Below are 12500 nucleotides of genomic sequence, written 5' to 3'. Positions count from 1 at the left end.
CATCCAGCGTAACTCTCTATTCCCTTCTCCCTCGTGTGTTTATCCAGCTTCCCCTCAATCACTCCCTGTGGGAGCGAGTTCCACATTCTCACCACTCTCTGGGTAAAGAGGTTTCTCCGGATATCCGATTGGATTTATTAGTAACTGTCTTATATTGGTGGCCCCCTAGTTCTGGTCTCCCCGCCCCCCCCCCCCCACAAGTGGAAACAACTTCTCAACGCCTACCCTATCGAAACCCCTTCACAATTTCACAGACCCATGACAGCTCCTCAGCAGTGACATTGCCAGAAAACTGGCACCATGCCTCCTGACATCTCAGCAACCTGGAATGTGGGGTATGCCCAAGGAGAAAGCAGACACAGGCGACAAGAAAGTGGCCGAGAAGGGAAAGTTTTATTTGATTTCCAAAATCCCCGCTCTTGAAATTGCTACAGAGTGTGGGAAATCCCTCAGGAGTCCAGGCATCGATGAAGTTAACCCTGAGATTTCACTCACTGCTTTCAGAGCACCAGACCTGACTTCATCACATCATCTTCTTCAAACAAGTGACCCTTCCCCCACACCAACCCCTCCCCCGCTACCCATGTCCCCAACTACCCGTGTCCCCACTACCCCTGTCCCCACTGCCCGTGTCCCCATGACCCGTGTCCCCTACTACCCATATCCCCAATACCTATGTCCCCAACTACCCGTGTCCCCACTACCCATGCCCCCCACTACCCATGCCCCCCACTATCCGTGCTCCCCACTCCCCATGCCCCCTACTACCCGTGCCCCCCACTACCCGTGCCCCCCACTACCCCTGTCCCCACTGCCCCTGTCCCCACTGCCCATGTCCCCATGACCCGTGTCCCCACTGCCCGTGTCCCCACTACCCATGTCCCCACTCCCCGTGTCTCCACTAACCGTGCCCCCCACTGCCCGTGCCCCCAACTACCCGTGTCCCCACTACCCCTGTCCCCACTCCCCGTGTCTCCACTACCCGTGCCCCCCACTGCCCTTGCCCCCCACTACCCGTGCCCCCAACTACCCGTGTCCCCACTACCCCTGTCCTCACTACCCCTGTCCTCACTACCCCTGTCCCCACTGCCCGTGTCCCCACTGCCCGTGTCCCCACTACCCATGTCCCCACTGCCCGTGTCCCCAATACCCGTGCCCCCACTACCCTTGCCCCCCCACTACCCTTGCCTCCCACTACCTGTGCCCCCACCAACTGTGCCCCCATTACCCGTGCCCACATAACCCATGCCCCCACTACCTGTGACCCCACTACCTGTGACCCCACTACCTGTGTCCCCCACTACCCGTGTCCCCACTGCCCGTGTCCCCAATACCCGTGTCCCCGCTACCCGTGTCCCCGCTACCCGTGTCCCCACTGCCCGTGTCCCCACTGCCCGTGTCCCCACTGCCCGTGACCCCACTGCCCGTGTCCACACTACCCGTGTCCCCAATACCTGTGTCCCCACTGCCTGTGTCCCCAATAACCGTGTCCCCACTCCCCATGTCCCCACTCCCCATGTCCCCACTCCCCATGTCCCCACTACCCGTGTCCCCACTGCCCGTGTCCCCACTGCCCGTGTCCCCACTGCCCGTGTCCCCACTACCCGTGTCCCCACTGCCTGTGTCCCCACTACCCGTGTCCCCAATACCCGTGTCCCCCACTGCCCGTGTCCCCACTGCCCGTGTCCCCACTCCCCATGTCCCCAATACCCGTGTCCCCACTGCCCGTGTCCCCACTGCCCGTGTCCCCACTACCCGTGTCCCCACTCCCCGTGTCCCCACTGCCCGTGTCCCCACTCCCCGTCTCCCCACTGCCCGTGTCCCCACTCCCCATGTCCCCAATACCCGTGTCCCCACTACCCGTGACCCCACTGCCCGTGTCCCCACTGCCTGTGTCCCCACTGCCTGTGTCCCCACTGCCCGTGTCCCCACTGCCCGTGTCCCCACTACCCGTGTCCCCACTGCCTGTGTCCCCACTACCCGTGTCCCCAATACCCGTGTCCCCCACTGCCCGTGTCCCCACTCCCCATGTCCCCAATACCCGTGTCCCCACTGCCCGTGTCCCCACTCCCCGTGTCCCCACTGCCCGTGTCCCCACTGCCCGTGTCCCCACTGCCCGTCTCCCCACTGCCCGTGTCCCCACTCCCCATGTCCCCAATACCCGTGTCCCCACTACCCGTGACCCCACTGCCCGTGTCCCCACTGCCCGTGTCCCCACTACCCGTGACCCCACTGCCCGTGTCCCCACTGCCCGTGTCCCCACTACCCGTGTCCCCAATACCCGTGTCCCCACTAACTGTGTCTCCACTAAATGTGTCCCCACTGCCCGTGTCCCCACTGCCCGTGTCCCCACTCCCCGTGTCCCCACTGCCCGTGTCCCCACTGCCCGTGTCCCCACTCCCCGTGTCCCCACTAACCGTGTCTCCACTAACCGTGTCTCCACTAAATGTGTCCCCGCTGCCCGTGTCCCTGCTACCCGTGTCCCCAATACCCGTGTCCCCACTGCCTGTGTACCCACTGCCTGTGTACCCACTGCCTGTGTACCCACTGCCTGTGTACCCACTGCCCGTGTCCCCAATACCCGTGTCCCCAATACCCGTGTCCCCACTACCCATGTCCCCACTAAATGTCTCTGTGGATCTGTGTCTGTCTGTGTGCGTCTGTGTCTGTGAGTCTTTGTCTTCTTTAAATTCTGCTTGTGCTCTCTACTACAATGTCCTCTAACCAACCTCATCCTGGCACCACTGGATGCCTGCACTGTTTTTTTTTGTTACATTCAAGATGCACCAAATCTACAGAAACAGGCCATTCGGCCCATCTGCTCCGTGCTGGTGTTTATGCTCCACACGAGCCTCCTCCCACCCCTACATCATCTCACCCCATCAACATATCCTTCTATTCCTTTCTCCCTGATGTGTTTATCCAGTTTCCCCTTAAATGTATCGACACTATTCACCTCAACCACTCCCTGTGGGAGCGAGTTCCACATTCTCACCACTCTGGGGAAAGAAGTTTCTCCAGAATTCCCAATTAGATTTATTAGTGACTGTCTTATATTGATGGCCCCTCTAGTTCTGGTCTCCCCCCACAAATGGGAACATAATAAATAGGAGCAGGAGTAGGCCATTCAGCCCCTCGAGCCTGCCCCCCCCCCCCATTCAATAAGATCATGGCTGATCTGATTGTGGCCTTAACTCCACTTTCCTGTCGGCCGCCCAGATCCCTCGACTCCCTTGTAGATCAAAGATCTGTCTAACTCAGCCTCGAGTATATTCAGTGAGCCAGCCTCCACTGCTGTCTGGGGAAGAGAATTCCGAAGATTAATGACCCTCTCAGAGAAGAAATTCCTCCTCGTTTCCGTCTGAAATGGGAGATTCCTTCTTCTGAAACTGCCTGGAGATTTGATGGATTTATTGCTGTAAGGTTAACGGAGGTCTCAGTGTCACGTCGGGGGGAACCAGAGAAAATACGTTCAGCCGTAGTGACAGGAAATTTTCCAGACATCATTGACCGTCTGTGGTTCAGTTGGCGGTAGAGTATTATGGGTTGGCCTCACCGTCTAACCCGGTTCTCCACTGTTGCGCTGAAGAGTGCACTGTGTGGTTGGAAGACTTGGCCTCCTGCTCAGAATCATACTGGGCTTTAGAGGGTTAAATTCCGAGTGTAGGTTGCATATACAAGGCTTGGATATAGAAGTGATATCGAGTGATCTTAAAATTATAGTGTATATAAAAATAGGAGGACTCTAGGTAGAGTGAACAGGAAGGACCTCGTTCCCTTAGCAGGGAGGTCAATAAACCAGGGTGTGGGAGTGGGGGGGGCATAGATTTATAGTCATTGGCAGGAGGATTAGAGGGAGGTTGAGGAAATTTTTTTTCACCCAGAGGGTGGGGGTTTCTAGAACTCACTGGTAGAGGCAGAACCCCCCATCACATTGAAACAAAAAAACACTTGGATGTGCACTTGAAGTGCAGTAACCTCCAGGGCTACGGCCCAAGAGCCGGAAATTGGGACCAGGCCGGATGGCTCTTTTTCAGCCGGCAGGGAGACAATGGGCCGAATGGTCTCCTTCTGTGCCGTAACTTTTCCATGGTTCTATCCAGCAAAGGGATTCGATAGGGTTTCTTCTGGGAGAAGGAGGGGGGGAAATCCCAGAACAAGGGGGTGTATATCTGGAACTCTCTGCCCCTGAAAGGCTGTGGACGCCAGGGGGGATAGTTGGAATTTTCCAGGCTGAGATTGATAGAATTTTTTTTTTTGTTGGGTAAGGGGTGTGGAGCAGAGACGGATAAGTGGAGGTGAGGTACAGATCGGCCATGATCGAATCGATTGGCGGAACAGGCTCGAGGTGCCGAATGGCCTCCACTCGTTGCTATTTTCCATTTTGATGGAGTCAACAATCCCACGGCCCTAAAGGAGCAGAGAGTTCTCCAGATGTCTTGTCTCCGAGTCCTCCCTCAGCCGGTCGAAGGAAAGACATAACTTGCCGATACACCTCACTAGAACTTGGAGGAGAGGCCTGGTGCAAAAATGGCCGCCACGCTTGTCGCCATAACAGCGGCCCGCAAAGGTCAAATGTCAACCACAGTGACAAGAAGGAATTGTGACACTTTCAAAAACTTTATTATAAAAATAGACTCACATATAGCATCAGACGACCAATTAAAAATGGTCGCTTTCATACAAATGTTTCACAAAGTGCTAATGGCAAGGTAACAGACCATTCGGCCCACCTTCTCGGTGCTGGCGTTTATGCCCCTCATCCCACCAAATGGCCTTCTATTCCCTTCTCCTTCATGTGCCTATCAAGCTTCCCATCGCAAGCCCGACGGAACGGGAAGACTATCACCCGCATGGGGCACCAGAGCCCATGAGCGTGCCAGCTCTGGTTCAACACCTCCAGCATCATCATTTATTCCCCCATGTGCGATATTTTTATAACTTAATAAAACAGAAGCATTTAATTTTTTTTTCAATGAAGCACCTTATTTTTTTAAAAGCCCCGATGATTTTTATTTGCAGCTGCTGCTCGTGGCTGTGCTCAGGAGGTCAATCTTTAATTCCTGGAGACCCCAGGCCAATCCCTAATGCCCACCTATTGCTCCCTGTGAAAGTTGAGCGGCGGGGGGGGCGGGGGAGGGGGGGTGGTGCGTGGATTCATTAACTTTTTATTTGGCACTTTTCCACTGTCAATGATTATCCCTCAACCAACATCAGGAAGCTCCTTGGCCAGTGATGCTGGATGTTCCAATAAGCTGCGCGCAGGATCGATGAGCAATGGCGGTGCCCAAGCGCAGATGCAACGCCTTGCGTTTGGCTGAGGGGGGCGCTCTCCGGCCAGTCGTTGGCGGGAACTTGGCTGACCCGTACCCGTTCCAATGGAGGCTCAGAATGGAGATGGCGCTGGACGCACCCCCGCTGCGATGTCCTGCAGGACATTGATTGACAGGTTGCATTTCTATGGCGCCATTTCTGTCGTGGAACATCCCCAGGTGCCTCACAGGGGCATAACCTGAGCCACTTATGGATGCTGTATGATAGCCTTAAGACTGAAGTCTCTTTAAGAACTCAGTATGCAAATGAGCTAGGACATCATCATGTGACAAAAAGCCAAAGGCACTCTGCAACTGTAACACTCAGATGAAGGTTCTGTAAATAGTTTGCTCTGTATTGGATAAACTAGTTTTGCTGTTAATAAACCTGTTGGAGATCTTCAGCAAAGACTCCACGCACCTCACTACGTTGTATAAGACAACAAAGAACGCACTACAGTGGAGAGATTAGGTCAGGTGGCCAAAGGCTCGGTCAAAGAGGTCGGTTTTAAGGAGCGTCTTAAAGGAGGGGAGAGAGGCGGAGAGGTTTAGGGAGGGAATTCCAGAGCTTAGGGCCCCCAGGCAGCTGAAGGCACGGCCCCCAATGGTGGAGCGATGGGAATGGGGAATGTGCAAGAGGCCAGGAAGGGAGGAGAGCAGAGATCTCGGAGAGTGGTAGAGTTGGAGGAGGTTGCGGAGATAAGGAGAGGTGAGGCTGTGGAGGGATTTGAAAATTTGGAATCAACAAGCTTTGGAAGTGCAGGTGTTTGATATTATCCTTCATCTCGGCAGGTGTGAGCAGACTGGCTACAAAGCATCGTAAATCCCTTCAGCGCTTTCAGATGGAGCAACGTGATATGTCGGACCTGAAGGAAAGAAGTTTGGGTTAAAGTGAGAACAGCTCGTACGACAGAAGTAACATGCCATTTTTTAGAAATTCATTCTGTGGGATGTGGGCGTCGCTGGCCAGGCCAGCATTTATTGCCCATCCCTAATTGCCCATGAGAAGGTGGTGGTGAGCTGCCTTCTTGAACCGCTGCAGTCCATGTGGGGTAGATACACCCACAGTGCTGTTAGGAAGGGAGTTCCAGGATTTTGACCCAGCGACAGTGAAGAAACGGTGATATAGTTCCAAGTCAGGATGGTGTGTGACTTGGAGGGGAACTTGCAGGCAGTGGTGTTCCCATGTATCTGCTGCCCTTGTCCTTCTAGGTGGTAGAGGTCGTGGGTTTGGAAGGTGCTGTCGAAGGAGCCTTGGTGAGTTGCTGCAGTGCATCTTGTAGATGGTACACACTGCTGCCACTGTGTGTCGGTGGAGGAGGGAGTGAATGTTTGTAGATGGGATGCCAATCAAGCGGGCTGCTTTGTCCTGGATGGTGTCAAGCTTCTTGAGTGTTGTTGGAGCTGCACCCATCCAGCCAAGTGGAGAGTATTCCATCACACTCCTGACTTGTGCCTTGTAGATGGTGGACAGGCTTTGGGGAGTCAGGAGGTGAGTTACTCTGCTGAGGACCAGACTAATGTGTTACTCGAAGACCACTCTGTGTAGTACTGCTCTGTGCCAGTCATCCCCCACACACCCAAGACAATCACCAGACCAGGCCTTTACCTCATTTGTGCTGTTGGGAGTGGGAAGTCCAGCAACACTCTTGTAGGGAAGCGGGAAGTTAACTGGAGAGGGTGGCTCTGCTTCCATGGGATGTTCTGACACAGCTCCTGGACGCCGATTGTGTGAGTGGCAGTACCCTAGCCCCAGGTCAATTTATGGTAGCTATCTGGGAGGGTTGGTGATACCTCATAACATCTAATGTAAAACTATTCCATTGGTGCCTCTGGTGGGTTTTATGAGCTGTCTTAATGTGTACTGAGCCATGCAGACCCGTTCGCTCCTGGATCATGGTCCTGCCGAGGTTTCGACCTGAATGTGCTGCACCCATGGTCGAACAGCTTGCCCACACACACACTGTCTGATCCTGCATGGGGGTAGAGGGGTACCAGGGGAATCGGATGGATATTTGAAAAGGAAACATTTGCAGGGGCTAGGGGGAAAGAGGCGGGGCTAATTGGACAGACCTACCAAAAAAAAAAGGCCAGCCCAGGCAGGAAGGGCTGAATGGCCTCCTTCTGGGCCGTGAGCTTTTTTGCGAATGAAACGTTTGAGAGAAAATGCGAAACGCCCTCACCTGCTCGTCCCTTTTTTTTGCAGTACAGGTAAACGATGCCAGAGAAAAGGAGGAGGGTGACTGGCAACAGAATCAGCACGGCCACTTTGCTGTTTAACAGCTTCTGCCCCGGGCGCCCGCCGCCTTCCTGTCCGCTCGCCACCACTGTCCCCTGGGCAACGTTGAGCCACGGCAGTGGGGAAACAGTTGTGGCTCCGTCCGACTGTGCTTTCCCCAGGGAGAGGCTCGAGGCTCGGGTCTCCGAGGGCCTCTGCTCGGAGCCCCCGCGTCCTATCAAAAAAAAAGAGAAAGCAGCTGTTAGCGGCGGAGGCCGGAGACTGATAAGAACAGGAGTAGGCCATTCAGCCCATCCTGCCTGCTCCCCCATTCTATAAGACCATGGCTGATCGGATTGTGGCCTCAACTCCACTTTCCTGCCTACCCACCCCTCCCCTCCCCCTCCCCCCGATACCCTTTGACTCCCTTGTTTGTCAAGAATCCGTCTACCTCTGCCTTTAAAACGTTTGTTGACTCTACATCCGGAGAAGAGAGTTCCACAGACTCACAACTCAGAGAAACAATTTCTCCTCATCCCTGTCTTAAATGGGAGACCCCCCCACCTTTATTTTTAAACTGTGCCCCCTCTAGTTCCAGTCTTTCCCACAAGAGAAAACATCCTTTCAGCATCCACCCTGTCAAGTCCCCTCGGGATCTTATACGTTTCAATCAGATCAGCTCACATCCTTCTCAACTCCAGTGAATACAGACCCAACCTGTCCAGCCCTTCCTTGTAAGTTAACCCTCTCATCCCAGGAATCAGCCGAGTGAACTGCCTCCAATGCAAACATTTCTTAATTACTAACACAGTAATCCTGTTACAATTGGACGTCCTCACAGGATTTCGGTCTCCTCCCCTCTCCATTCCCCTGCCGTCTCTCATTCCTCCTAGTCACCAGACCTTTGATGTCCATATCTCCGTGTCAGCTAATCACATCCGGCCAGTTAACCTAATTGTATTTTACAAGCTGTGGCAACCCATTTCAGCAATGGAGAAGCATTCCCGGTAATTATAAAACGATTAAAAGCAAACACTCCAGTTCAAGACATAAGTGCAGGCTACAATCTCCCAGAGCGGGGGTTAACTGGAGACTTGAGCAGTTGCATGACTTGGACTAATAGCTACAAATTCCATCCGCCAACGATTTAATAAATCAGTTCATGATTTCCTAAGTTCTCAACACAACTGTGAGGAATCTTACCAAACCCAACTTCCTTCCGGCCCATGCTGCAGTGCACCAAGTATATTTGGAGCACAGGCCGCTCGACCCCACAGGCTGGGATTTATACTCCACGCGGGTCTCCTCCCTCCCTTCTTCACCTCAATCCCATCAAGCTCAAGATCGGGGCTGATCTTGCGTTTTAACTCCATTTACCCACCTTCGTTCTGTAACCCTTAATTCCCTCGCTTGACAAAAAAAAAAAACCATATCTCAGTGTTGGATTGTCCAATTGGCCTCCAGCCTCAACAGTGTCCTGGAGGATGAGGTTGATGTGGTGAAAGGAGGTTGTGTTGGAGGAGGTGTGGGTGCGGCGTGAACACCAGCACGGGGCAGTTGGGCCGAAGGGCCTGTTTCTCCGGCGCCTATTCCATGAAGTGCTCAACGTCGAGTTCGGATCAGAACCATTACTCCCTCCGTTTTCGGACAGCAGCTGCTTCCCCAAGCTCTGCAATAACTTCCCTAAACCTCTCCGTCCGTCCGTCTCTCTCTCTCTCTCTCTCTCTCCCTTTAAGACGCATCTTAAAACCGACCTCTTTGACTAAGATTTTGATTGCTTGCCCTATTATCCCCGCATGTGGCTCAGTGTCTAATTTTCAAGGCCCCATGAAGTGCCTTGGGACATTTTATTGCGTTCGAGGCGCTATATAGATGTACGTTGTTGTTGTAATTAGCCACTCTGCTATTTCAAATTTACACCTCCTCGAGTCCCATCTTTGTGTTTCTGCACTTGTGCCACCACCTGCCTCCTTCTGACTTGCACCATCCCCCCCTCTTTTGTCATTTAATCCACTGATTCGCAATCTTTTTTGGTTGAAGGACCCCTTTTCAAACAGATGAGAAATCACAGACTCTTCCCTCCCCCTCATTTAAATGACAATGTTATATTAAGCATATGGTATCCTGAGTTTTATAAATAGAGGCATAGAGTATAAAACAAACACGGAGGTTATGATGAAGCTTTACAAAACACTGGTTTGGCCTCAGCTCGAGTATTGTATCCAATTCTGGGCGCCACAATTCAGGAAGGATGTGAAGGCATTAGAGAGGGTGCAGAAAAGATTCCACGAGAATGGTTCCAGGGGTGAGGAACTTCAGTTACGTGGACAGACTGGAGAAGCTGGGGCTGTTCTACTCCGAGGAGAGAAGGTCGAGAGGAGATTTGATGGAGGTGCTCAAAATCACGAGGGGTCTGGACAGAGTAGGTGGAGAGAAAGTGGTTCCATTGGCGGAAGGAATCGAGAACCAGAGGACACCGATTGAAACAGGCTCAAAGCAAGACAATATTTCAATCTAAAACAAAGCTTCTCATAAACTGACGGGTTTCCTTCAGGACAGTTCAATTACAGCGTGCTCACTTGAAGTTGGCCTTCCCGGGGATATTTCACAGGCCTGTGTGAACCCAGCCCGCTTTCTCATCACTTGCTGCATTTATTGCCCGTCTCTAATTGCCCCTTGAGAAGGTGGTGGTGAGTCGGCCTGTTGAAGCGCTGCAGTCCGTGCGGTGCGAGCACACCCACAGCGCCGTTAGGGAGGGAGTTCCAAGATTCCGACCCATTTATTCACGCAAAGAATTTACATTATTGCGATATGGTGGAAGGTTAAAGCCAATCAAACTGACAGCTTTTCCCAAGAAAAAAAAACGGAAGAATCCAACCAACAAGAGATTACTTGAAACAGAAAATGTCGGAGATTCAGCAAGCAGGGTAGAAGTATCTAGGCCCTGCTTCACGATCTAAGTCCAAATTATATGCCTCCTAGTATCTTCACTGTTGCCCTTTTACCTGCCCTCCCCACTTCCCTGCCTGTGTGTTGGCTGAAAACCTACAACATCGAACTCTTTCTGAACAGTCATCGAGCTGAAATGTTAACTCTGTTTCTCTGTCCGCTGATGTTGGCAATAAAATTACAGTTGATTTCCTCTGGGAGGGTGGAGAGGCTCCAATTGTATGTTTGCCTGAATGTTGAATGCATTTGATTTTCTGCAGTTGATAAGCTGCAGCTGTAATATTCTGCTGCTCTCTTTGTTTGCCAGACAGACTTGTTCATCTGTCTCTTAACCTTTCCCACAGACTCAAAAACACATGTGGTGGGAGGCGGTTGCGAAGACGAGGGCTTGCATTGGATTTTGCTTGTGACTCTCTTGCACTGCTCAACGCCAGCCACAACCAGGCTTCCCATAGCACTGATCTGCTCCTCCTTCCCCGCCCTCTTGCTGTCAACCGTGTCTCTGTGAGTTTCATTCTCACCTCGAGGTCAGAAAATCCTGGGGGTCGAGTCCTGCTCCAGCGACTTAATTGGCCACAAAAGCCAAGGCTGACGGTGCAGTGCTGAGGGAGTGCCGCACTGTCAGAGGTGCCGTCTGTTCGGATGAGGTGTTAAAGCGATGGGTGTTGTGGTTGGCGGGGGGGGGTTATTCAGCTGTGGCGTGCATCGCACTCCAACATTTCTACAAGCCCTCAAGTACAGCACGCGATGGCTTAAAGGGGAACCATTGAGCCCCGTCTGGTACTGTACGGCCCGCGCCCATGTGTGTGTCCTCCGTGTCGGCTCCTGTACCTGTACAGTCCACATCCCCCACCCACCCCCCACCAACCTCCCAACCCCTCACTCTGGCCCCGTTGCTGTATTTAAATTGGTGCATCTGTTTCCGAACACACACTGTGCTTTTCTAAGCCCTTTCCCCCTCCATTTCATTTCTTCAGGAGCCTCCAGCAGGGTGGGATCAGACGAGAGCTGGGCTTTCATTGGCTGAAAAGGAGGCAGGGGGCCGTTTCCCCGGCCAATCGCAGGCCACGGACTCGGCAGGGCACCCCGTCCCGTCGCTGGTGGGTGATCAGTGATGCCAGCGGTCCCCGCAGGGTTAGCGTGAACTGCTCCTTAGCTCGTTTTTGCATGACACTGATTCAGCGAGTCTTTGCAGAATGTCCAGCTCATACTCCATAACAGGAGGCAGAGAAAGGCCAAGAATGGGTCTGGGGTCTGGGGTCGGGGGCGGGGGTGGGGTTAGGGTAGATAAGGGGAATTTAACACAGCGAGTTGTTGTGATCTGGAACGCGCTGCCTGAAAGGGCAGTGGAAGCAGATTCAATTGTAACTTTCAAAAGGAGAACCAGATAAATAGTTATAGAATCACTGAATCCTACAACACAGCCGTTCGGCCCAGCGAGCCTGTGCTAGCTCTTTGAAAGTGTTTTCCGATGAGCCCCACCCCTCTCCCGCTCTTGGCCCGTAGCCCTGCAAACATTCTCCCCCTCAATTGAGCTGCTCCTGACGTGACGCTCCGACTCCAAGCCCTCCCGTACACTCCTCGATAGCACAATAACTGATTCCAACCCCCCTCCTCCTCCCCCCCCCCCCCCCACCCCGACCTTTCCCACTTCCACTAACCAGTTTTAAGCAGAAAAGTACCAGAGCTCCACATGTCTGGGCAGCTACTCAGTGAGGACTGATTATTAACTGTTGGGAGTAGAGAATTCTTGACATTTGATCGCAGTGGTAGAAGTTAATCAGTAACAGCTTGTGACTAATCATTGAATTCCTTTTGGACTCAAACCTCCAGAAGAAAACTATAACAGGAAAAGGCCTCAAAGCTCAGCAAAGCCTTTCCTTGAGTTGACGCCAGTTACTCGCCATATCCCTCACTCCCTTTCATTCTATCCCTCCATCTCGTGGAAAACAGCACCTCCGACAGTGCAGCACTCCCACAGTTCCGCGCTGGGAGTGTCAGCCGAGAATACGGTCTCAAAT

At 52.9% G+C, this 12500-nt stretch overlaps 1 protein-coding gene across 3 annotated transcripts in view; it reads right to left on the bottom strand.

Annotated features, from left to right (window-relative positions):
- Positions 1-4601: 4601 nt before the first annotated feature.
- LOC137357539 (fractalkine-like) overlaps positions 4602-12500 on the bottom strand; it is an 18773-nt gene continuing 10874 nt past the window's right edge. For all 3 annotated transcript variants that reach the window (XM_068023937.1, XM_068023939.1, XM_068023938.1), the window contains 2 exons: positions 7496-7765; positions 4602-6178 (listed from right to left, as the gene is read on the bottom strand). In XM_068023937.1, coding sequence (XP_067880038.1) covers positions 6120-6178; positions 7496-7765 — 329 coding nt within the window. In that variant the 3' untranslated portion in view covers positions 4602-6119. The remainder of the gene's footprint in view (positions 6179-7495; positions 7766-12500) is intronic.

The sequence above is a fragment of the Heterodontus francisci genome, chromosome 48 (assembly GCF_036365525.1).
Source record: "Heterodontus francisci isolate sHetFra1 chromosome 48, sHetFra1.hap1, whole genome shotgun sequence".
In the NCBI taxonomy this organism is placed as follows: Eukaryota; Metazoa; Chordata; class Chondrichthyes; order Heterodontiformes; family Heterodontidae; genus Heterodontus; species Heterodontus francisci.
The sequence above is the reverse complement of the archived record's forward strand: the minus strand, read 5'-3'. Positions and strand labels throughout refer to the sequence as shown.